Raw genomic sequence first — 27,625 nt, forward strand, 5'->3', positions numbered from 1 at the left:
CAAAGGAAAAAAAAAACTATGCACAATCTCTTAGTATATTTAACTTTCACTCACTATATTTAACAGATATAAATAAGAGTCTTATGAGCACTAATATTAATGACCAGATCTCCCAAAGAGCTTCTGCAGCAGCATCTGTTTTTTTTTTTTTTAAGTTCCACAAGCTGCTCTTGCCATTGACTGCTGTTATCCCAGCCCTGTCTGTTATAAACAGTGTTTAAGTGTCGAGGCTACTCATAGCTGCAGCATCCAGAATCATTTGTGCCCCCCGCCCTCCTTCTCCCCCAGACAAAAGAGCAACAAACCTGCCCCTGCCTCGCACATGCAATGCAGTAAATCACTAGTAAGTACCCCGCAAAGCCAGCTCATGGCTCTAGTAGAAAATCCCACTGTGTGAGAGTGAAGCCATCAATCAGCCTTCTGTAAACACCCCCCCTACTGTATGTTGCAAGCACGCTTGCCTGCCTCCTGCTCTCAGCTCTTCTTGCTCTCACAGTAAATGCTGATCATAAGGAGAAATCTGGATATCCCCTGTCCGTGCACAGTGCATTGCCTGCAATAAATAGACGGTGGCTTGCTTTCTATGCATAGGGACATTGAGCCTAGTACAGAAGGGGAAGTGCTAGCAGACCTTGCATACCTCAGACTGGGGAGAGAGAGGGGCAGGGACAAGGGGAGTGACTACTTCACATCCATCAGAAGCCAGCCTGATGCTTCAACCAGTCCAGCCCCCATGTACAAGGAAAACAAGATTGCGACCCTGGTGAGGGGGTTTATGCCTGAAACACAAATTAAAACTTCAAGCTTTTTTTTTTTTAATTTCCCTTCCCTTTAAATCTGCCTGTATTGTTTCTGTGAGGCTGAATTATTTTTTTTTCCCAGCAGCAGAGTGACAGTGTTCCTCTATTGCAGCATGTGAATAACTATCTGCTTCTGCTCCAAATCATGAACTGCCGCTTTCACTTGAACCGATTTCCCCATTCATCAGCTAATACAGCAGATCGATGCTTCACTAACCTAAAGGCTTCCTGTGTCACACTTGCAGGTAAGTGGTGACTTTTGATATCCTACAGTGAAGGATTTGTACTTGAGTCTATTTTATTTTTTAAACTGGGGCTGCAGACAATTTGCACTGTAAATACTGAGTTTTTAGGGTTTTTGTAATTGCAACATGTACAAAAAACAGGCATCTGTATTTAACGTGCACTCATGTTGCTGTGTCTGTATTTGTTGGCTTTTCCTGGCCAGTAATTGGGAGCATGAGTTGGCAATAGTAGCTGATCCACAGGGAGCTTGTTTGTGTGGCAATGGATGTTTAATTGTAATATGATTTAAGAAAGTGAAAACAGCAGGGTGTGGCGAATCTTAAGCACCACTAAAGTTCTAAGTGGCCCAGAAGAACATATTGGATTTTTTGCAAACAAAAAGTTAATGACAGGATCTGCAACAATCATGGGATCTGTTACTATGAAATATGTTCAGCAGCATTTTGAAAGGGAGAGAGGGGGGGTGTAGCATGGTGGGCATATTGTTAGGGTCAGGGGGGGGGGGGAGCTGCATAATTTAATAAAGTCTTGTTATTAATGGAACTCCTGTTGGTTTCATTGGGAGTGAATGTGACACAGTTTTGCATGTCTTGTGGTTTGTGTTTCACTATGCTCCATGTCTGATCTTGAGATCTCTGTTGATGTTGCTTTCTACCCTTAATTATATGCATGTAGGTTAAATGAATACCTGACGAAAGGGCCCACGTTTTCAAGGCAGTGTGACATTTGATAGCTGAGGAAAAGTGGCTTTAATGAAAATCAACCTTTGGAATTCCTGCTTGTGAAAAATCCCATTCCGCCTCTTGTGCAGCCTCTAAAGACATGATCAGCAGCAGCAGTGTATATGGTATGTCAGTTTTGGAATTTTCTTCACATGTGTGTAATATAATAATGACAGCTTAATAGCATTGGGGGGGAGAAAGTAGAACTCTGCGCTTCATACATTCTCCAATACTCAGCGATTATCAACACAAATCTTTTTATTTTTATTTAGCCACTTTGTTTATTCTTTTACATACAACTATTTTTGTTATATCAATATCACAAGTCTAAAGTTGCATAATGACAGCCGGAGAGAAAGAAGAGTTTGTAAATAACAAAATCCATAGTGCTGTTAGGTTAATCTGCACTATGTCTGTAATAGACCTAGTTGGTTATTGCTATTTGATTTTCTTTTATTTCAGTATACCAGCTTTAATATAATTGGCAAAATCCTGTTTACATCTCAAAATAGCTGGTGATCGATTTGTTTAATGATCTGGTTGCAAAGGTTATTTTGTGAATGTTGTTTCTTTTTGATGTGATTTTTTTTTTTCTTTTTTTACTTTTTAATTGTTGTTTGAGGAAAATAGCTACTGACATTTTTTTAACCTTCTCTCTCTTTTTCATTCTTTATCCCCCACCCCTCGTACTAAAGGTCAGTTGAGATGAAGTATGAAGGATTTAAAGAGATTTTTGGTTTTAGTGCTTTTATAGCCATCTAGCATGTTAAAAGAAAAATAGGAAACTTCTGGGTAGAAAGGCTTGTAAGTCTGTACAATAAATTCCTAGATCTTTCAAGAGATTATCAAATAATCTGTGAAGGGTTTTTTTTTCCCCAATATATTCTTTTTTTATTGCAAAATCTAAATAAAGCACAGCTATATTATGTCTGTAAACATTGACATGTTTTAGGTTAATTCCTAAAAGTATGCAAATACACACTTTTTTAATGAAACCTATTTGATTGCCTTTTTGCAATTGTGGTACTTGTTGACGTGAAAAGATCAATAAGTAGACTGTTTATTTTGCATGCACATAATCTGGAGTGGGGAATGTTTTGTGGAGAGCAAAAACCTTTTCCCGTAGCTGTTGAAGCGAATTTGATTGCCAGATGGGTGATTTCCCTGTGTGATCTTAAAGCTGTAATATATATTCTGAGCAGATTGGACTTCTGTTGGTGATGAGAAGGATATTACATTTAGAATTTTGAAATCAACAAGAGTACGCTGAGGGTAAAATTGAGAGGATAGAGGTTTGCAGCCTTTCCATTATTTTAGTCCATAAAATAAATGTATTTTATTTATATATTGTGAATGTGCACATGCATTGTACATCCTGCATTTACAATCCATGTGCACCGTTTGTATTTTAGAAATATAGACTGCTGTTTTATTAAATTGATGCTGGTCCCACAAACTAATAACCAGCACAGTTACACAACACGAATTCTAATATGTATTAAATTAGTTGGGGGGGAGAGAGTACTGAAGTTTCCCAGGGGTAGGTAATGTCTGTTCAATGCAGCAGAGTTTTAAGTATTTTGTTTTGGACTGAAAAGCTGGGAATTGGGGATTGACACACTATTGCCTTCTCTGCTGTTGCAAATTAAAAGTGTGTTTTGGTCAGGAAATGAAAGCTACAGTGTGTCTTTTGAACAAGTCGTTTATCAAGAACAACATCTATCACGCTGTGACTTGTCACACTGATCCTCTAAAACTTGGCTTCTATGAGAACACTGCTTTGATGTTTTTTAATCCTAAATTTATAAAACAAGTTAAGAAAACAAAATAAGGACTTGCTCTGCACTTTTTTGAAAACAAAACCTAAAAAAAAATGCAAAAACACAAAAATCACATTACATGCACAATTGTAAAAGAACTTAATGTTCTACTCAATATAACTGCATTTAAGTGATAAAGCACATTTAATCTGTGTGTGTGTACATTTTAACTGTTTGTTTACATTTGTGTCATGCTTCTTGTTTAGTGATTTATGTCAAGGTTTAACTTAAGACTTTGTGTGCTTTTTTCACTGTTTACTAAAATAAACAGTGGAAAGAAACTTGAGAATTATCCAATAGCCACAATTATTTTTTTTATGATCATTCTCTGTGTCATAAGTGTTGAATAAACTTATGCTCCAGTATTTTGCTATCCTTAAATAAAACACACAAATATGTCTTAAGTAGCATAAACATTTTATGAGCTTGTGTTTTACATTGAGATATCAATGTTTACTGTGAAATGGGTGATTTAAGAGTCATTTATCAAAGGGCAAGCAGTTACACAAATTATAACCACATTTTTGCATTGTTTGTGTTGTATCAATGGCACTCGCTGCTTATCATGAAGCTATTGGCATGGGGCTTTTAATAGGTCCAACAGGTAGGGTAATAATTAAGTAATTACTTTTTTTCTCATAGATTTTCACAAAACTTTTTTTTGCAAAAAGAAATCTGTAAAATTGTAATTTGTTTGTAATTTTGTATACAAGCTGTTGATAATATATGGCTACAGGGGAGGAAAACATAGCATTATACGCATGTCATTTCTCCCTTTGGCCTACCTCAATGATTTCCTAATGTTCTAATTGTAACCTGAGATTGTAAACAGGAAATTCAAAATATTATATAGATCACCACACTTACTATATGATTCTCCTGTTGTGTTGTTGGTTTTTTATGTTTTGTTTTAGAAACACCAAAAGCCATTTTTTGTCTTTGAATAGTAGTGGTCTGTTTTGTTGTGTGTGTTACTGTACTGTTGTATATTATGCCAACATTTTAGTGCTTTGCTGTGTTTATTTTTTATATACTATATATTGATTTACAATTATGTAAGGCAGTAGGTTGTTAGAGAAAGGCTTTAAAACTTTAGCAGAATAGAAGTAGTCTAATATTATGTATGACATTTACATTGTAGACTTTTAACGGTTACAGGTCGTTTAGAGTTGTATTTTTCTTTGAAAACACAACATTTGTGGCGTGTTGCCTTTGACATCGTCCTGTTGTGTCATTGGTGACTAAAATACAATTTAATCGTGGCTTTGCAATGTAATGGAAGCCCCACTTATTTAAAATAAATACTGTAAGATTTAATTGTTGCTAACATTAAATATAATTGTTTTGCTTCGTTTAGGTAGAGATTTTGTTTTCTAAAGGGGGTATCAATTTATTTTTTAGATTTTTATTTCTTATTTTATTTTTTTGCCATTTGGAACTGTTGTGACTGTTGAACTCATTTTGACCACAGACCTTGCCAGAGACCTCCATGTGTTTTGTATTTTAAATTTAGTGGAAGGAAAAATCTGGACTGTCAGATTCAATTAGTGGCAAGTATTCAGGAAGAGCTGGGCACAAATGATTGATCTTGCCGCATTCCTAATCAACAATTAATCAGCTAATCAAAATGTTTGTAAAAAAAATAATATATATAATATATATGTGTGTGTATTAAACAGAAAAATCCAAGCTGAGCCATGCAATGAGAACAAATAACAGTTATTTGTTGCATTCAGCAATAATACATAAAATTTGTTTTTTTGGGGGGGGGGGGCGAAATAGCTGTGTCTTAGTTTTGCCTGGCAATGCAGGGGTTAAAAAATCAGCCTTTGCAGAGCCTTCCCAAAGGGACAAGCTTTAAAATACAGCTGAAATATTAACACTTTGATGACAGTGGTGCAATACTGCATTCCAGGGTAGCAAGATGGATAATCTATATGTATTGTCAGAATGTTGACGGTTTTCTTGGTTTTATACCATGATATATTGATTTACTTCAGGGGGGTGTGGGATAAAATGTCTCTTTTACTCACATACTCTTGAGAGGCATTAAAGCCCAGTATGCTTCTGATTAGCAGAACTTGAATAATTGATACATCTATAGACTCTTTTTCCTGAGTCACTGATAGTAAAAGTCTAGAAACTGGATGTGCAGAACAAGAATTTCTTCAGTACGCGGAATAATGAATTATTATGTAGAATTCTCAAAGCAGTAGAGGGGGGAACTTTGCAGAATACAGTGGTGCAATTCACTGCAGCATAAGAAACACAGGGATTGACTGAACAATTAGTAAGATGCTCTTTTCACGTTGCCCGTTATTAAACATAGATAAAAGCAAGTGTCAAAAAATAGCAGTACAATTAGACAACCTTGTGTGTTTATAAAGAGCTCTTTGTTAACTCTTCTGTTGCCAAAGAAGACTGCAATATTGCAGGCTAAGGACACAAGTGGGTGAAATCAGTAGATTCTCTGACATACCTTTTATGAGCCTTTTGCTGACTTCAATGAAAACTCCACATGTTTGCAAATTGCCCAGCTAAACAGACCCTCTGCTGCCTGCCAGTCAGAGAAAGCAGGTAGGTAAAAGAGGTATCTGTAGTGGTTATTCAATGCACTCTGTACAATAATAATAGAATAAAATGATAAAATAATTCTGTGGCACATCACGTTTTCCATTGAGTCTACATGACATTCTCAAAACTAGAGTCTATACAATAATTTAAGTAACCAAAATACAATATAGTTTAACAATGATATAAATAGAATGAACTAAGCCCTCATAAAATTGAGTGTAGATGTCAAGACTTTTATTCACAGGATTCTAAGACAAACAAATTCTCCCAGCCAGGAGGTAATATGTATGGATTATTTAGGAAGATCAGACGTGACTGCATATATGTACATCAGGTTATACTTTACACTGATTAACAGAATAGTTGTATCTAATCACTTTTTCCCATAAATAAGATGCTTTGGGGCATAGCTTAGCCTAAATATATTGTATTCCTCTAAAATGTAAACTGCGCCGCGCTGCTTGGTGACGCATTATTTTACTTGTATAATTCACTTTTAACTGGCAGCGAAAATCACTAAGGCTTGTTTTTTCTTTTATAAAATGCATGAATACAGGTCAGTCCGTATAAGGGGGCCAGGGTCATATATCCGCGTAATACCGCTCTAGATGCTTACATTGGTGTAATATTAAATTATCGATTTATGTATTATAGTGAAGGATTGCGTTCTCCTTCTTTTAAAAAATAAAATAAGGTACTTTTAATGTTTTTACTTCCATGTATTTATGTATATGGGATTAAAGAGTAAGCCATTTTTTTTTTTTTTTAAATATATGAAATGCTTGTCCTAATAAAGCAGGAGTCTAATTTCCTGCAATTAGGAAACGCTAATACGAAAATGTGTTGTAATTACTTCAGCATGTAAATGCTGGCTGTTGCCAGGAACTCTGTATTCACTTCTCCAACAGCAGTGTATATTAACTTACTTCACAGCTAGACGCAAACTGCTGCTAATTCTTTGTTTTTGTTTTGCCTGAACAAAAGAGGATTTTTTTTTCTTTTTTTGACACAGCTCTCTATGAAAGAATGATTCTAAAGCTTGGGATTTGTCACATAATGGGATATGGATGGATGAAATCTTCCATCCCAGCATGTTTACCTCAATCCAGGGTTTTAACCCACTCACCGCCACAGCTGGATGTGCTAATAGCTCCACAATGTTAGAGCATTGTTTGTTTTTCTTTATCTCGCTTCCATTGGCAGAGCTGTCCATCTGCAAACAGAACCTTTTCCCAAACATTGATTTTGCCTAAATGTAATTATTATTTATAGGAAACAGTTAATGTTTTGAGTGCCCCCTTGGTAGTAGCTCCCATGCTGGCACCTGAAGGGTTAACGTTAAGTTTTTGAAATAGAAAAGGGCATTTCCCTTCCCGATTCCGTCTGTATAAAATATTCTAAGGAAAATAGTTCCGCGTGGTACCTGTTGTGCCACGGAGGTTAAATCATGTCACTCGAATAAGATCTTGAATGACTTGACTTAACCCCATCTAGGCATGCTAGAGATGATTTCTTTATTAAAAAAAAAAATCGTGCCAGCGTTCTTCTCTAAATTAGCTGCTAAAAAGTGAGCTCTGTGCTTCTGTTTTATTTTTCTTGATGTTCTATGATATTGTTTTGCTTTCGCTGTCAGTCAATTGGGTATTGTTTTAGATCATTTACATAAAAGCTCTTTCTGCTCCCAAATTGCGCTGATGCCACTAATCTTGTTTTGAGATCCAATTTCTCTGTATATTTTTCACCATGATATGACAAACGTTGGTTTATTGCATAATGCTTTTTCAGGGGTAGATTTTGCTTGTAAATTTGTTATCCTATTTAAATAGCTGAAATATTTTGCTTTACTTTTTTATGCTTATTAGTGATCTACGTGCCTTTGCATTCATCAGGTGCTCTGTTAATTGAAATAATAGAGTACTTCCATGTCAAACATAGCCCTCGTCGCCCATATAGTCTGTACGCCTGATTAGGAAACGCAGCTTATGTGAAAAATAATATCTTACTTGTTTTGAGCATTAATAGGCTTGCAAATGTCTGTAAGTAGTGTCTTGTGTGTGTGCATGTGTGTGTGTATGTATATATATATATATATATATATATATATATATATATATATATATATATATATATATATATATATATATATATATATATTAAACCAGAGGGTCCTATTGATAGCACAAGTGCAGTCAGCACTCTGTTCCATTCAACTTTCCAGTGTTCCAAAAACCATTTGTTTTGTGTTTGTTATACACAACTATGACTTCTGAGTCACCTGTTGTATAAAGAGAGAGAAAGATATCAAACAAATAATTTTATAAGTGATTGACCAAATCCAAATGTCAGTGCGCTGTGTTTACTAGGATTTAGAATTGTTTAGTGATTTTACCTTCTATATATCCTATTTTGCTTCTTTTGCTGAAGTCTGTCTTGACCAAGTTGTGAGGTAACACCACATGTGTGGAATAGATCATTGCTCTGAGTCACATTGACCGGGTATTTACAAATTCTGCTATTTTGCTAATTGGACGCACATGTTTTGTGATGAAGTTTGACAAACATGGTAATTATCTTGGACAACTTAAGAAGATTCTAGTAGATTCGACTGTGAATGCGGCACCCACCCATAATATGTCTTTTTTTTTTTTTTTTTTTTTTTTGTTCCTAAATTAAGCTGAAGTGGTTGGAAACTCTGTACACTGGGCAAACCGTTAGTTATGGTGAGAAGATTTAACATGACTGGAATGCGGTCTTGTGTATATGCTTAAGGCAATTTGGTCTATAGTACTGCATGGCCTGGTGACATTACCTGTGTGATTACCGTGTCTTAAAATAAAAGGCATTTATCAAGGATATTCATAGGGTTGTTGGGACAAAAAATAAAGTGCTTACATGTCGCAGTGCACAGCTCTGATTTTAATTTAAAAAAAAAAAAAAAATATGTTCTCGAACACGTTATATGTTCTGTCTTTTATTTTGTGTTCTACATTTTTCCTGTTTTTATTTTTACAATTGCAATAACCAGTGTAGAAATATTACCGATGATGTTTTTGCAGCACAATTAACTGCATTTGAAAAATAAGCGGGTTAAGAGTGGAGGAGACGGGGTGAAGAGGGTTATGTTTGAAAGGCATGTGGGTGATGTGATTTACATTTGTCATAAAACTATTATCCATTTGCCACCTGTTGCTAATAGGGGTGGATGGAAAGGATAAAATGCATCTGCACAGAAATGGGCAAAACCACCAGGCACAGTCGGATTTAAGCAGACAAATATTTGTGATTATTTGTTGTAATAGACAAAAGATATTGAATGCATAACCTAAAACGATGTAAAGCTGACTGTTTTCTGATCTCCTCGTGTGGCCGTTTAAATGTACAAGTTTTATGCAAAGCATTGACCATGCATTCTGTGTTTTCTTGCAGATATCTGCAACAGTTGTATTTCTTTTGTTTTTAATGGTCTTTTCATTATTGTGATAAGTGGGTTTGGGTTTTGTAAGTGTCAGCTCATCTGGGATCAAAATTAAAACCTGCTTATGTGTGTGTATTGGGCGTGAGGGGGGGGGGGGTATGGGGTAGCATGGGATGGTTTGTCACGAACATAGGATACCTGTTGGGAGATTTTGGAAATTATTTTTCATGTGCAATTTATTGTAGATGCTGTTGGCGATGAAAGTGTTAAATCTTTTTGCAATATTCTGTTCATTATTTCATCAACCATCACATAATTGTCATTATCCCCTTCACAGGAATTAACTTTTTTTTTCTTTTTTCTTTTTTTTATTGTGCTACATAAACCTTTGTCATTGGGTTGCAGTCGTTCTCCTTCACACAGTGTTTATTGTATTATTTTGCTTGTGGGTTTTTTTTTCCTTCATTTTAATGAACAACTTGTTCATTAGATAGCAGCTCTGCAAAGTAAGTTTTAGACAACCTCCTGTAAATACCTGTTCACAATAGCTGTGTTGCGTGAAGTGTAGTGACCATTTGCCATTCGGTACCATTGACCTAAAAAAAAAAACCTGTAGATGAGACCCATTAATGTTGCCGGAATCAGTTCTTCAGGATGTGTTTTCAGAGTTTTAGGTTTTTTTTCTCATTTAGAACACCTGTTTGATTTCATACGCTACTTCATTCTGTATGTTATAACGCCATACATCCTTTTTCCTTAGAGACAATGGAATGGGCCATAGTGTAAGTCACAATACAATTATTTCTGATCATCGGTTTGAAAGTGTGAATTTGTGCTAGGACTCCTTGATCATGTGATCATTCTCTGGAATTAACCAGTTGGATAAATACATTTGCCTTTCTGTTCTAATACAAACCGTATACAGTGATTTTTTTTTTAAATAGTCTTGAACTACCAGTGGATTTATATTTTCTTCTTTTATTGTCTAGTGACTATTTACCTGGGGTTTATATATATATATATATATTTTTTTTATTGTACTTTCTAGCCAAAAAACAATGGGAGATGCTTTGTGTGGCACCACAGCCCAGTACTGTGGGTTAAACGTCCTGCTGTTGGCCGATGAAGGCTCTAATTGTAGTCTTTGCCTTTTCCATAGACCTAATAGTCTATTGGCATCACTGTGATGCCTGAGATACATTTAAATCAAGCAGCTGTTTCAAGTTGCAGCAGAATTCTGCAGTGAAAAGTCCAACAAGAATATATCTGAATGCACTTGTTGGCTCGCTATTTATTTTTCAAAAGCTATTTTTGACATCACTCAGGAATGGCTCCGCTATGAGCAGCCAAATCAAAAGGGCTCAAAAAAAAAAAAGGTAACTAGATTCTTTTATGCCTTTGTAAACCCAGATGCTTACAAGATTGTTTCAGTGAACAGAAAGACTTGAGCCTATATTTAATCTTCTGTGGCTGTGTGTAGGGATACAGGGAAAAAAAAAAGCCTTCATAACAGAATATTTTGTAGGTAACTCAAAATAATTTGATAGTTTATAGTAATCCTTTTCTTTTCCCCTCTTGTTCCAACTGAGTAAAGGAAGACATGGCATTCGAAATAGCCAGTGTGTTAATGGCCTTTTTTATTCTGAATACAAATACATTGAGCTTCAGACCTGTTTCAGTTTTGAACCTTTACTACTTGGAAGATCCAACACTGTGGCCTTCATATTGTTGTATGGTGTCAGTTTTTATGACCTTTTATGGGATATGTAGTTCAGCAACATCAGGAATGGCAAATGTTTTTGTTTTTTTCATGTTTATGTTGATGATAGTTCTTTTGTGTTATCTCAACTTGCAGGAGAAAATGCATTAGAATTATTTTTTTGGGGTACTTGGGAAGATGAGTCAGCCGAACCGGATTTGGTTTTGTCTTTAAGGAATTGTGCAATGCAATTTGTTGTATGCAGCATCACAGGAATTATAGAAATTTATTTATATATATATATATATATATATATATATATATATATATATTATACTTTTTTTTTTTTCCCCCTCGTTTTATATATCCGTTTCAAAATTGGCATAGGTCAAGAGTGATCACAGGAATCTACAGGACAAAGTGCAGTTGACCATTCATGTACAGGATAGTTACAGACCAGGCATTTGTGTTAAATCAAACAAAATTTTGAAAACCAAAATAAACATTGAGCTACAGCAACATAGTTTGACTTAGCTGCCTGCTTCTGTCTTTGTTATTTTTATTTGTAATCAAAACTTGTTCACTCGTAAGGCTTTTTCTTTTTAAATACCCACTCACATAAGGCTACAAATATCAACAGGTGGTTTCAGTGCCACTAGGCAAGTTCAGATGAGTTCTTTTTCACTCTTGGAATCCTCTTTCGCTACAATGAGGCAATTAACAGCAAAGAGTCTCGGTGGGGAGATTTCAGCTCGGGGATACTATGTTGATAAGAACAATTTGGCTTCTTTTAGATTTTGTTTTTTTAAATATAATTCTATCTATTCCTACTTTGTTTCAAATTGTATACAGAAAAATGTAAATATGATTGGAGAACTGGTCTTACCGATGGTAGTAAGGGAATCCGGTTTAAAATATATTAATGGAATTAATATATCTAAAGTAATAGTTTCTTAGATGATCAGATATGTTTCCATGATCATTACTTTAAGTAAACAACACAATACTTTTATCCCATCTTATAGGTATTTGTTATATATTCTGGAATGTCTAATATCGTCATGACCACTGATTATGCTTTGAACTGTTTGCACTATCTAAATCTTATCTCTTGTGATAACACTGCTTGTAAATGTGGTGTATGTGCAGACATTGTTAATCAAAGAAAGATCCTGCAAGTTGTTTGACTGTCCTTGAAAGTTTAAAGACATTAAGTGGAACCAACAATAATTAGCAGTTAACATTTAAATGAAGTGAATGTGCCAAAGTCTTGTAAACTGTGTGATGGAGAAATAGGTGTACTTTTGATATTTTGTCACAGCTAGAGACGTATTCTAGGTGATGTGGTGTTGATGCTTTGACAGCACAAAAAGATTTATCTGAACTGCTTGGAAGCTAGGATAGAAGCTACCAGATGGCTGTGCGAGCAGTCTGAATGCTGTGCCAGTCTCTAACCAGTCTCGTTAGGGAACATATGTGTTTGTGGAGCTGCCTTGGCCGGTTCCTTCACACTCACAGGCTCTTGTGAAAATATTGATCATGATGAGTTTCATAAACTGCGATAGTATTTATAGGTGCCAGACAGGTCATGGATGTAGTATGTTGCGTCCATAATATATGTTTTTTTTAATAGTTTTTAGAGGGGAAAAAATTGTAAGTGCAGCTCCTGTGCTTGATATAATGATGAAAATATCATGATTTGGATTAAATATTGTTTAGAAAATCATGCCCTAATGTGTGAATCACTTGTCCTTTACATAAAGAGCAAAACAATAATGCAACTTATTGTATGAGCAACAGCAGTAGACTTGTTAGATCAACATTTATCTATTTATATAGCGCTACTAATTCCGCAGCGCTGTACAGAGAACTCGCTCACATCAGTCCCTGCCTCATTGGAGCTTACAGTCTAAATTCCCTAACATACACACACACACACAGACAGAAAGAGAGAGAGACTAGGGTCAATTTTGATAGCAGCCAATTAACCTACTAGTATATTTTTGGAGTGTGGGAGGAAACCGGAGCACCTGGAGGAAACCCACGCAAACACAGGGAGAACATACAAACTCCACACAGATAAGGCCATGGTCGGGAATTGAACTCATTAACCCAGCGCTGTGAGGCAGAAGTGCTAACCACTGAGCCACCGTGCTGCCCATGATAGATGTCATAAATAATAGATGGAGGCCTTATATGCAATAACGTCATTGCAGGTATTATAACTATTTCATTTTATTACTAATGTATTGTTCTTGAGCTGTACAACATGAAACAAATGGGGTGTTGCATTGCAGACCAATACAAAAGCGCAAGATGCTACGATCCCTTACACAATTGACCACAAATCATGTTTATATGAGAACAAACCATCCAACAAATTTAATCTGATCAGAGTTAGAAACCAATCGGGACTGGTGGAAAATGTAGATGACAGCTGGTATATCACAGTGTGGGCTGTTGGCCATCATTCAACCACACTAATTGGGCCCCATAAGGTGTGACCAAATTGGACATAGATCTGGATGCCCAAATAACCTCAAATAGATTAAGTATTGTCACCACTTGTTTAACAATAAAAGTATAAATATAATGCACTTACCCACATATAAGCACCTAAAATACAAGTTTAATTGAGTTAAAGTTTTGGGTCCTCTATGTTGGCTTATTCAAAGTTGGTTTAACTGCAGGATTAGTCCCTTGTAAAACTATTAAATGCTCTGGGTGAGATTGCGGTGTTGAAAAAGGTTGATATTAATAGATAAAAATTATGTTGGACAAAAGTCAAGATTGTGTCACACGAGACCTTCAGGAAAAGACTACTCAAAAATGAGTGCACTAATCATTACAAGGGACTGACTGTGATAATGGTATTTATTTAAACTGGTGTTTCATGCAATATGTCAAAATTGATTTAGATATATACTAATAGATCAGATCTGAAAAGGACCACAATGATGACTAGATGTAGGGCTTATGGGCGCTGTAGGCTAGTCATCCATCCCTGTTCATTGTACTTTTTTAAATGTAGTATGCATTTTCTGCATCAATTTTTTTCTTTATATAGTTAGAGTTCATTAATGATTAAATGGCTTGCAAGTGATTTCAGGAAATAAACCAGCAGGAGATGACTTCTTTTAATATATATTATGTAGCGTCTTCGTTTTCAGCATGCTTATAGTGAAATTCCACATTAGTCGTGCTTATAAATAATTTTTATTGAATTTGGGAGTACACTTCTTTCTGAGAGAAGCACTCCGTAGAATGCAGAGGATTTTGCAAATGCAGCCAAATCTCTAGGCTGAATAAATATTGTAGACTGAGTTTTTTTTTTCCCCTGGCACCCTTCACTGGCTCCATTGCCTGCACAGAGTGAGTGCCCTGTTTTTTAACTTAATTTTTTGTTTTGCAATCCTAGATTACAAACATGAGCGAAAAGCTAATTGAAGAATCAAATACGAGTTGCAATAACAAAATAGGGGTACAAATAAACAGACTGGAGCATATAAAGTTTTAAATTCTATTTGATAAAAGGTGTGTGGGGGGTGGGGGGCGGGGTGGATCATCATGCTTAGAAAGTGTTGCTTAATGATTTCAGTGATTGTGAAAGTAGGGGGACAGTAGCTCACTGTATAGTTGGATGGTGAAAGGGAAGATGATACAGTTCAAAGGCAAGTCTGGCTTAAGAAAGTGGCCCTCAGCACAGCAACCAGAAAGACTATTTTGCAGGTATGGTCACAACTCTGGGCTCCTCCTTTCAATATATTGAAAGAAAAGCTTTTTTATATATTCAAGCATACTTGCCAAATTTTCCTCGTTGGCTTCAGGGAGAACCCGGGGGAAGTGGGTTGTGGGGGCGGGGCTTGACAAATTGCATCATTTTGGCCACTCCCCTAAATGATTGTCACAATTTTGGCCAATTACAGCAGGGGGTGGGGCTAAGATGACACGATATTTGTGTCATTAAGCCCTGCCCCCACCACTTATCTATTGCGTAGGAGACTAGGTTGCCCTAGTCTCCCTGGAGCCCGGGAGGTCTCCCGGAAATGCAGGAGTCTCCCGTTCATTTCGGGAGAGTATGCAACTATGCGTTAAAGAAAAGCAGCTAATGAATCTCTAGAGACTGAAGTGTCTCCATTACTGAAGTCTTGTTGTCTTACCTGTCAGTCTTTGATTAAATCTTGGTCTCCATGAAAATGGCCACCTCCATAGGCATCAATACATGGACATAGGATACAATTTCTGAACTGTATCATCATGCCACAGATGGCGAAGCCAACCACATCTTGTACTGGCTCAGCATCAGGGAGAATGCCAGACCGTTCAGGGAGTAAGGGAGATCACCCCTATTTCAGGGAGTCTCCCTGACATTCAGGGAGAGTTGGCAAGTATGTATTCAAGTTGGATTGGTTTGAAGCCTCACTTGCTATGGAGTCTAAGGTTCAACATTGCTTTGAAATGTGGGAGAGTTACATTGACTCACTACAGCATTGTGGCTGATGACCCACCTATTCTATTGTAAAATGGGGGTACCTTCCCACACAGCGGCCACGGAGCACATAAGGCAATATCTTTGTCTTTTACCTAAAACGTTTAAATAGTTCTCGACCTAGTTATAAATATGTGTATTTTATATACATTAAACACAGATCTATATATTAAGCACCTTATTGTTATATGGTGTGTTCAAAAAATATCTATTGTAGTCCATAATGGATATTAATTGTATGATGTTACTTTATATATAGTCCTTTAAAATACCATGTCCGCCAATATTGTATTCTGTATTGCTTTACTTCAGAATGTCAATAAAAAAAAACATTTGGAAAGAAAGGGAGTAGACTACATTTATAACCAGTAGATGCTTTTTTTTTTGTAAAGATTACAAAAGGGCCAATAAACTTTATTCACATCATTTTCATGACACATGATTAGGCTTAAACATAGGTGCACAGGCATTTTTGGGTGAAGTTCAAGGGCCTGGTATCCCTCCCAGCCAGGACATACCTCCTAATAGAGACCAGCAAAAGTTTAGCAAAGTAAAGGCCCGAAGCCCTGGCCATACAATCTTCAAATCCTGACCTTGGTTTAGTGTCATTCCATACGTCTTCTAGAGAATATAAAGAGAGCTGGGGTGATAACTGTCAATTCATTTTGCTGTGTGTTGTGGTTGGGATATTACGGAGAACAATCAAGGCAACATGCGAGGAATATTTTGCAGGGCGGTTTAGAACACTTTGCCCCTCTACAATGACTGATATGCTGGGAATTGAGGTAGGGATCTAGCAACTAAAGTACTTTTGAGGACCAGCGTGTCCTTCAATTATGTTACTGAACACTGGCTTGTAGGCTGTCCTAGGAAGGTTTTTATTTATAATTTGTGCTTCTGCCCATGTCTTACAATTGTATACATTAGTGCACATTTATATTTAATGAATAGAATATGTAACAGATTGACAAATGCAGAAGTTGGACACAGCCCACCCCTAGTCACGTCTGCATTTGGGCCCGAATGAGTCATCTCTTCAGTTCTGTGATCCTGTAATACCTTAAGAACTAATTTGGATCCATGGTGGAAGTGGGGGATGTATACGGTGGTACGCCATACCGCCACTTCTCCTACTGCCTTCATTGTAAAACTATCAAAGTCCATTCACTTACATTCCCATTATATTTTTCATACCGCCACTTCTAAATTTCCACTTCGACCACTGATTTGGATCTTAGGAATGGGACTTCAAACTGCAGATTGCCTCTTGCCTGTGAAACTTGCCGTGGAATCCAATAAAATCTTGGAAAAACATACAAATAGACACTAATGCACACGCTGAGCATTTTAAAATTGTGCAATTGTCAAATTAGTAGTATTGCAGCTCAATTAAGATGAAGGTTTGTTTCTGAATAGAGGTTTTTAGGTGCAGCGGTGCTTTGCTCTGCTTTAGTCAACGATTTTCCTTTTAATCTGACTTGATTCATCAAAATATTTTACTACAATAATTAAGATAATTCTTGGATAAACCTTTGAGTTGCCACTTCTGTATGCTGGCTTTATTTGATTTGAGTTCTTGTGCAAATATACAAAACATATCTTTAGTTATACACACAAAAATTTCCATGGATATTAAATCCATTTCTACTTTAAACAAAGTACAGATTAAATTGTTGTTCGCCAATGTTGTCTGCTTCTGCAGAGGTGTTCATCTCTGGAGACTGAGAATCTTGATATAAGTTAAGTGATTTTGTTTTTTATTATGTTGGTTTGAACTGACTCAAATCAGTTTGTACAATATATCTTATTGTTTGTGGCTAAGGACAACATTTTGGGACTTAAAGAGCAAAAGATGTCACTATTTGACATTATTATATATTATATGCTGTGTATTTCTCAACTGAATAATATACATGAAGTAGCTGGAGTGTTTATACATAACCATTATATGTCCGTCATATTCTTTTACTTTTCTGCAACAGTTTACTATATTACAAGGGAGGTTCTTCTCTACAAGAGCAGGCACAGAGTGACTAACAGAATGGCAAACCTGCTTTGCAGAAATATACTGTATATTGTTTTTCGGCTCCTAAACAAGGGCAGAGCCAGTGATATCACACAAACTCAGTTAATTAAGTTCAGCTTTTTTTTTACCTATATCGAATACCATTACAACCCTGTCCTAAAGATGTTTGAGGGGTTTTAGCTGTCAGTAATGGAGTGTGGAGTTTATACTTCTTAACAGAGCTGCCGTAAATATTGCTTTTGCGCAGAACAATTTATTTCACGTTCATGCTACAATTTGCGGTTTAGTGGCCTTTTAAGTAAAAACACTCATTCGTCTCTTTTATAAGGTACTGGAACTTTGCACCAAAGATACCCCTGGTAGTTTTATATTTTGAGACTTTAAAAATAATAATTTCATTCATGGCAAATGTTGGGGGCTCCAGTTTTATTTTTTTCTCTGGTCCCCTTCGATTTTTGTCCTGGCCGTGAGGTTTTCACCATATTGCTATATCTACTGCTAAATTTGTTTTTTGTAGGCGATAATCTCTAGTTAAATATAAAGTATAGCTAATATAAAATGCCAGCTATTTTAAACAAATTAAGGTAAATTAACTCCTTCATGCAAAATATGACGATTATTATTAATCAATAATGAATAATGGGAAAAGATCTTGTTCTTGCCACTGTAGTACTGTGTCCCAATTATGGTATGTAAGTGAAACCGATCACACTGTGAGGGGCCTTGGCATCCTGACCTTTCAGAATGGTTTCTAAATTATCGCCCTAAGCATCTCACATTAAGGGCAAAGCCTCCAGCAATAGAACCTTGTGAGACTTTTGCTTACTGCGTAACTACCATTTGAGCTTGGCAACATTTAGTTGTTTGACATGAGCATATTTAAAAAGCCAAGTATAGACTAAATGTGAATTACTTAGATAATAGTTAGTTTTTTTTTCTAGGTGACAATTGTTGGAAAACAATTAAACAAATAACTTTTTTTTTTTCGTAATTACAAATGAGCTTCATTTTTTCAATAAAATATACAGTGTTTAATTTTTTTTTCTTAAATTTTGTGCTCCGTTTAAGAAGAACTGTAAATGAACATAACCACCCATAACTCTGAAGGTTATTTACAAACATTGGTCATAGATGCGCTAAAAACATAGCAACCAATCAGATATTTGCTTTCATTGCTTAACACTATCAGACAAAATCTGATTGGTTGCTATGGGTTTGGTATAGTTTTGAACCTCCTAAGCAATGTTAGCAAATCAGTATATTTAAATTATATACTTTAAGTATAAGTAAAGCAGACATTAATTTTTCAAATTGTTTAGTGGAATATTCACTTCCATCCACATTTGCCTGCGAAATTTTAGCACGTTTCGCCAACAGAATATTTCTTAAGTGTTCCCGGTCCTACCCCAATCACACCACAAAGCAGAATGGAATTAACCACAATCATCCCAACTAAATTCCGCCAAATGCAGACTTGAAACCAAAAGTGTGGAATGGCAAATGTGGAACTCGAAGATCGCTGGAACATTGCAACTCTGTGAAATGGCCTGTTCCGCTCCAGAACTTGATTGGCTGAAATTGTCACTTCCCTATAAAGTGAAGGGCACATTGCCAAAAAAGACTAGGGGCCTGATTTCATTAAGGATCTTAACTTGAGAAACTTTATATTTAAGTCTCCTGGACAAAACCATGTTACAATGCAAGGGGTGCAAATTAGTATTCTGTTTTGCACATAAGTTAAATACTGACTGTTTTTTCATGTAGCACACAATTCCTTGATAGCTTATTTGTACACTGAAATTTAAAGTTGATATTTGTGTGCTACATGAACAAACAGTCAGTATTTAACTTATGTGCAAAACAGAATACTAATTTGCACCCCTTGCATTGTAACATGGTTTTGTCCAGGAGACTGAAATAAGAAGTTTCTTAAGTTAAGATTCTTAATGAATCAGGCCCCAGATTATACATTTGTGTAAGAGAGTTTGCTGATAAATTATTTTTTTGTACCAAACTATAACACCAGCATTACAAAACTCTATACATTGCAGCACAGCACATATTGGAATGAAAGCACAGCATGCATTGTAAGACTTCACAAGTTCCAAGGTAACATAGTGGACACACAGGGTCGGAACTATTAAGGAGCAAGGCAAAAAAAGGAGTAAGTTTGATCCTGGGTAAACCATGTTACAATGCAAGGGGTTCAAATTAGTTTTGTTATTTTGCACGTAAGGAAAATACAGTACGTTTTTTATCATGTAACACACAAATACTTGATAGCTTTATTTTTGCACTGAAATTTAAAGGTCATCTAGGACATTCCCTAACTTTAAATCTGTCCCCACATTTTAAATTTCCTTCCTTTCCAATGCAAAATGGTTTTGCCCAGGTGCAAACTTACACTTTTTTTTTTTTTTTGTAAACTTTGCTCTCCTTAATGACTCAGGCCCACAGAGTTTTGCATCCTCTTAAAAGAAAAAATGTAAATTTAAAATAAAAAACATCCTGTACTTGTCCTTACCTGGTAACTATGGGCATAAGTACTCTTTTGATTGGCATAAAGGCTAACATCACCTTTCGATACCATTTGACTTGAGAAACAAAGGACTGGGTTGTTGGAAGACACACATTCAAAGAATTGCTAGTTCAATATATTTATATTTCCTTTACTTTATGGTGACAGGTGAAGTTTAAAAGAGCTCAAAATTTGTACCTTTCCAGCCGGCAAAAAAATGTGTTTTTCCCCGAACAAACAACGAGTTAAAGCTGAACCTTATCATTTGTGTTTTTAAATATTCTCTTGACAGTTTTAATTTTTAATCTCTTATTTTTATTATATTAAAATAGAACAGTACAGACACAAATTGTAATTTTAAGTTTGAATTTATTAGACAAGTTGATTAGAAGTGTTCGGAGGAGTCAAACAATGGAGTTTCCGATTTAAATTAAATCCCTTTATCTAGCTAGTTTTGCAGATGCTCTAGTGTAATAATTGCCTATTGTTCACCATAGAACAGAACCAAGATTTTCTTACCTACAGAATAATTAATGTGCATTCCTAACATTACGGATATTTTGTAGAACAAATTCAGTCTCTATTGATGGACATTGCAGCTTTAATCTTCTGTTTTTGTTTCCTTGATTGTGCAAAGTCATGCTACACTCTGTCGTAATCGCTTAAAGATGTGGAGTATAGGTCCTAAATCTGTTTTCAATAATATCGGTTCCGCGAATTTGTTAAAACTGTCTGTTGGAGTTGTGTAGACTTTAAAGAGCCGAATATAATCATTTGTATTTATAGAGTGTCAATGAACAGAATGTTTCTGGTTCTTTGGCTATTGGCTAATGTTTTTAGCATGCTGTCAACATAATAGAGGTCATCAATAATGTGACGATCTGTATAGAGAGTGTTTATATTTTTACTTGCTCTGCTCGGTTTTAGTTGTAACCAGGAATGATCAATCAGGTATATGGAATGTTTCAAATCATAACATTTGTATTCCAATTGATGACCTAATAAGATGATTTATTAACTATTAGGTTCTTTCTGGTAATGTTGTTACGATCACATAATTGGAAGTTGTTTTGAAGGCTCATTGTTATTTTTAAAGTGGACCAGTCACTTATATCCAGTGGAAGCATTTGTTTTGGTGGCTGAATCAATATGCAGCCTATCAGTTTATTAGTAAAGTGCCTAAGGGGCGTTTCTAGTGAATTGATGGTCTGTCTACATTGTTTGTAGGTTCATTGCTATTTTCAGATATGTGATATATGATACATGAAGATAAAATGCATTGTTCATATTCGCCTGATATTCCACTACACCCTGTTAAGGTAAAATAAAACCTTCTCGCACATCTTTAGGACACCGTTCTGAGCAGCTGTGATACTAGTGGCCCCGCCCATTGTGTATGAATCAGCCAATCCACACTGTGCATTTCTGCAAAGCAAATCTGTCTAGCTGTCAATCACTGTCTGTTAGAGTAGCACCTCCCAAGTAACATGGCCACTTGCTGCATAGGAGTGAATGAGCGCATGGTGGAGCTTTTCTAATTTAGCAAACTTGTTATAGTCCACAGTATAGGAACGGGTTTATTTGAGCAGGTAGGAGGTGGTAAATGGGCTGTGTCTATAAGTCCCCCTCACCCCCAACTGCGACCAATGTTGGTGGTTTGAACTGACTAGCACGAAATGTGGCAATAGGTTTCAGCCCACGGAAGATCGGGGCTCTTCACTGAAAGGTACTAGGGAGATGCCCTCTAACATAGTGTATCTATCCAACGGTTAGAGATTGGATCGGGTTCACATTTGCAAAATAGACCCTTTGTGCATTTAATTCCCCCAAATGTGTCTAAAAGGGGTATACTTATCCATTAGTTGGGCCGTAGAATCACCTGTAGCTGAACTTGATTATGCATAGTGAAGTCCACCCTACCTTTTCAAATAAATAATAAATAAATAAATATATATATATATATATATATATATATATATATATATATATATATATATATATATATATAGATTATTATATGGATGCTTTGTTTTCCTGTGTTCAGACAGTGAATGCTGAATTCTCATGAATACTGGTCCACAAAATAACTGCTTTCACTGTGTCTAGGTGACAAGTAGGCTTTAAAAAGCTCTCTAACATCAGGGGGTAAATGTATCAAGCTGAGAGTTTTCCGGCGGGTTTGAAAAGTGGAGATGTTGCCTATAGCAACCAATTAGATTCTATCTGTCATTTTGTAGAATGTATTAAATAAATGACAGCTAGAATCTGATTGGTTTTTCAAACTCTCCAAAAAACTCTCAGCTTGATACATTTACCCCCAGAACTTTAATTGCTTAAATGACAAGTCCATATGGTCTATTTGCCAATAAATATCCCTACCACACTTGCATAGTTGGTTGGATCCACTTCACAGTCCTGGAAAAAATGGCACAGGTGAGTCCTAGTCATCCATTATGTTAAAAAAAAAAAGCCTGCCTGCATGCATGCTAGTTTAATCTTTGTCAAAGGATCGGTGATCCCTACTTGTGCCTCCACCATTTATTGGTCCACAAAAGTAACTTTGTGGACCAAAACCACTCTTGTGTAAATATTGAGATTAATGCAGAAGTACCATCCATAACCTACACGTGGATGTTTATGAACACTGGTGCACAGGAAAAAAAGGTGTTGTAACCGATCACAAAAAATCAGGCGTTGGCTTTTGTTCGCAAACTGGAAAAGTGGCAGAATCTCCTCTGGAAATATGGGTTATTTAATGTTTTACTGCTGTGCTGAATTGCATCAACGGTAAAATAAATTCCTTTTGCCACTGGCTACTTATCAGATGGATGTAAAATAATCTACGTATGTGAATTGTGACTGTAGATTTAACATAATTTTTTTTTTTTGTATTGCTTGCTTACAGAGCAAAGTCTGGATACAAGCAGTGTAAGAGCTGACTTGGGAAGGATTGATGCCTCTATAAAGCTCTGGCTTATAAAAGCAATTTTTCTGCTAAACAGAAAACAAAGATAAGCAATGCTAGTGTAGGTGAACTGGTTTCTGGAAGGAAAAAAAAAAGCTATTGGGATACAGTACCAGCCTAAGGCTGGGATAGTTAGAATGCATTAAAGAAATAGAAGTCTCTTTTCCCAAAAGGACAGAGTAAAGAATTGTAGTCTTCTATTTTACTGGGATTTTCACCAATTTTGAAAGAACCTTTTGCCCATAATAATGTTCAGCGGCAAAAAAAATAGGAAGCGCTAAAAAATGAGAGGGCAAAATGAAGTCAAATTACCAGATACATAGGAAGAAATGTTGCAGTTATCACAATTTGGATCCAGAATATTTCATTCCAGCTTCTCACATCAGGTTCTAATTTGCTGCCATGTAAAGTAGAACATTTTAGGTTAAAGCTGTTTATTGTGGTTGAAATGTTTATTTTAATTTCACTAAGTGTTTAAGTGTTTGTATATTTTGTAAGCATTTTTGAAAATAAATGTATTTAGTGCCTAACATAAAATGTTTTTTTTTTTTAAAGTTTAACATGGTTTCATTATTTATTTATTTTTATTTATTTATTATTTTCTTTTAATTTTTTTACAGAGCTGACAATATAAAAAGCCTTGAAGAAAATAAATGTCTTCTTTTATTTAGATTGTTGAAATAACATTGGGTCATGGACTAATGTAGACGCCTCTATATTTGTATTGAATGCAATATAGTTGTGTTTTCTGATAGGAATTGTTACAAAGGCTTTTCTTATCAGATCCAGTAGAAAGTATTCATCTATTAATAAATATAAATATGTCTGTAATTCTGAATATGGGAGTTTCTGTAAAAATAAATAAATACCATTTATATATAATATTTTAACATAATAACTGTTAAATAATATATTGATGCAATGCATACTCTGATGGACACACACTTGATTATTATACATTCCATTGGCAAGAGAATATTAGTTTCTTACTAATATAATTCCACAATTGATTATAACCAAAGTCTCCTCCAACTTTTGTATGGCCACCGAATTTCTTGTTACTATATCTAGAGCAAAAAAAAAAAATATATATATTTTTTTAAATTATTTTGTTTTAAAGAAACCTTTTTAAAGCTTGACTATAAGGGGTAGATTTACTAAGTGTGGCTTTTTTTTTTTAAACGCCAATTATATTAAAGACAATGTCCAATGCCGCTTAGTAAATATACCCACAAGTTTCAACCCTATCTCCCTATTTTTGTCTTTTATCCAATTTTCTGGACATAGAAGAGCAACTGGCCATAAATGATGATGCCAGAGCCTTTTTTTTTTTTTAATCTTTATTTTCACACTTTGTTCAGTAAACAACAATGCAGAACACTTCCGATTAATAAAACAGTGCAGCATAAAAATGGTTACGCCATATAACTCGTCTGGTGGGTTAGACATGACAAAGTGAGTTTTTTTTAATAAAATTGTAAAGGGATAAGAGAAGAGCACGGAGAAAGAGGGAAGGGATAGATGCGAGGGGGAAGGGGTGGTCAAAAAGGAAGAAAGGGGTGGAGAAGTGGATGATTCCAGCTCCTTTTATGGGGGAATTCCCTGCTATGTGCCGTTGGGACGATGATGGAATGATCATGAAGACACACTGCAGATATGTATCTTCACAATTTTTTCCTCACCCCATAGAGGTGTACAGGAAAATTAACAATGTTTAAGAACCCTAGTACCTCAAAAGTCGAACAGCATAACCGTAATGGCCGGCGGAGAATGGAATACCCCCCCCCCCCCTCCGTAGTTTAAGTTTTCCCTGCGTGTAAATCTAAGTATTATTCAGATCCTTCTATCCATTGACTGACTGGATCTAAATAAAGACAGACACTGATAAAATATAATACTGTTAGTAAGTAGTAATTTTTAGATAATTTTCTCACCAGGGTCTTCTGCGATTCACTGGGCCCTGCTCTCTAGAGGTCTCTGAAATTGATGGAGTTATGCTCATTAAAGGGGTTTGTGATGCCCGGGGGTCTTCTGTGAAGCAGTGGGTCCAACTCTAAATTTAGAGTTTATCCCTGTGCTGCATTCACTATCAACTTTTACTTCATTGTCATTGCTCGCTGACGTGTGCAACTATTATTTTTTAAGAAGAACCCTACTAAATGTCTTATCTTTTGGATTTTTAAATAACAGGTAGTATGTTGGGGATCTATATAATTTTATGAAATGTTTCACTTTTTTATTCAATTAATAATTTTTATTGAGGGAGGGTAGTGTGGGTAATATTTAAAGGATTGCACTAGACCACGTGGCCTATCAGAAGATTTCTCACCATGCACCAAAATCAATCCTTTGGTTGTTTTTTTTTTGTTGCCCCTCTCCCCATTCCAAATCTTCTTAAAATTTTAAAAGGTGTAATTCTGCTAAAACATTTAATTTTGAAAATAAATATCTCATGGGTTTTGTAATTAGCTGAAACAAATTGTAGCCCCACAACTGAAAGATTGTATGTTTCGTACATGGATTTATAAAGTAACGTTTTGAACAATATTTTCACAATAATTTGACCTCTGGTGGGCACTGTTTAATTGAAGTCTTTTGATTTGAATATTTAATTTTACATTTGCATTGCAAGCAGTATAACAGACTTCACTGTGTTTTCCTGAACATCTAGAGCAAAAAATCAAATCTAAAATACTTGGGGTATTTGTCCCTTTAGTCTAATGGAATTCTATCTTGGATCCATTCTTGTCTGTAGCACAACGTAGTTGTCAAACAAACTGAAAATAAGCATTTTTTTCTGTCAGATTGTAGTAAACAAAGAACAGTTTTAATTATCTCAGCTGCATTTCCTCTTGAAGGCCTGCATTCCTCAGAAACAGAAGAATCTCTTATTGTGAGACCAATAGATTTCTGGGAAGGGGGGTTGTAAACAAGGTAAATTTAAACATCCTTATACTTTGTACCTTTAAAAATACTCTAAGTGCAATTGCTTTAAAAAAAAATAAAAAAAAAAAATATATATATATATATATATATATATATATATATATATATATATATATATTTTATATATATAATTCTAAAATGTATCAAAGTGGCATTCGTAGTATGCAAAAGGAATACACCAATACCATAGGTGTTATTTAAGGCTATATCATCATCATCATCACCATTTATTTATATAGCGCCACTGATTCCGCAGCGCTGTACAGAGAACTCATTCACATCAGTCCCTGCCCCATTGGAGCTTACAGTCTAAATTCCCTAACATGCATACACATATGACAGATGAGAGAGACTAGGGTCAATTTTTATAGCATCTAGGGTCAATTTTGATAGCAGCCAATTAACCTACTAGTATGTTTTTGGAGTGTGGGAGGAAACCAGAGCACCCAGGAGGAAACCCACGCAAACACGGGGAGAACATACAAACTCCACACAGATAAGGCCATGGTCGGGAATTGAACTCATGACCCCAGCGCTGTGAGGCAGAAGTACTAACCACTAGGCCACCATGCTGCCCTATATATATTGTAGTCCTCATCTTCATTTATTTATAGGTGCAAGGGTACAACAGCAAAAATACAAAATACATATAGAAGTAACCAGATGTTGAAGTGGGCTAGTATATGGTGATATGCCATACCGCCACTTCTCCTGCTGCCTGCCTTGTAAAGCTGTCCAATTACATTACCTTACATATTCCATACTGCCACTTCTAAATTTCCATTTCGACCCCTGGTAATAATGCATAAATATAATAATAATAATAATAATAATAATAATAATAATACATAAACCAAATAAAACAATAGTCAAGTCATAGATTTTGCAAATTAAATATTGACAAAATATGACCATACTATAATTTGTAACTAAAAAATGTACAGTAAGCAATCAATTTTTTTTCATATGACTAAAAGCAAACATGTTGGTGATGGCAATAGCATTTTCTGAATCAATATTTTGTGGCACCTTGTTTTTCTGTCTAATTCCACATAAGATGAAGTCCCTAATTAATTGGCTTGATGCCAATGAAGATAAAAGGTTTGCGGATGACAATTGTTTGAGATCTACTGACATTTGGCTGTGTGGGATGTGGTTTCTGCTCCTACACCCTAAACTAGTGAAGAGTGTGCCCCCAGGTGTTTGGATTAAGTGTAGCTGTTGCCTGTATACATTGAAAACTAAACAGAATCTTCCCATCTGTTCCTCCATGTATCTGTACTTCAATGATTACTAATAAATAAGCTACATTCTCATGACTATTGATCCGGCCTTTGTCGCTGGACCGATAATCCTGAGAATGCCGCTTATTTATTAGGAATCATTGAAGTACAGATACATGGTG

At 35.7% G+C, this 27,625-nt stretch overlaps 1 protein-coding gene across 1 annotated transcript in view; it reads left to right on the forward strand.

Annotated features, from left to right (window-relative positions):
• The first annotated feature begins 742 nt into the window (after positions 1-742).
• The window catches only part of FIGN (fidgetin, microtubule severing factor), a 123,579-nt gene continuing 96,696 nt past the window's right edge, over positions 743-27,625 (forward strand). The window contains exons 1-2 of the mRNA XM_075180745.1: positions 743-1,045; positions 1,722-1,893. Of these exons, the coding sequence (XP_075036846.1) occupies positions 1,869-1,893 (25 nt within the window). The 5' untranslated portion in view covers positions 743-1,045; positions 1,722-1,868. The remainder of the gene's footprint in view (positions 1,046-1,721; positions 1,894-27,625) is intronic.

Source organism: Mixophyes fleayi, chromosome 7, assembly GCF_038048845.1.
Source record: "Mixophyes fleayi isolate aMixFle1 chromosome 7, aMixFle1.hap1, whole genome shotgun sequence".
Classification (NCBI taxonomy): Eukaryota; Metazoa; Chordata; class Amphibia; order Anura; family Limnodynastidae; genus Mixophyes; species Mixophyes fleayi.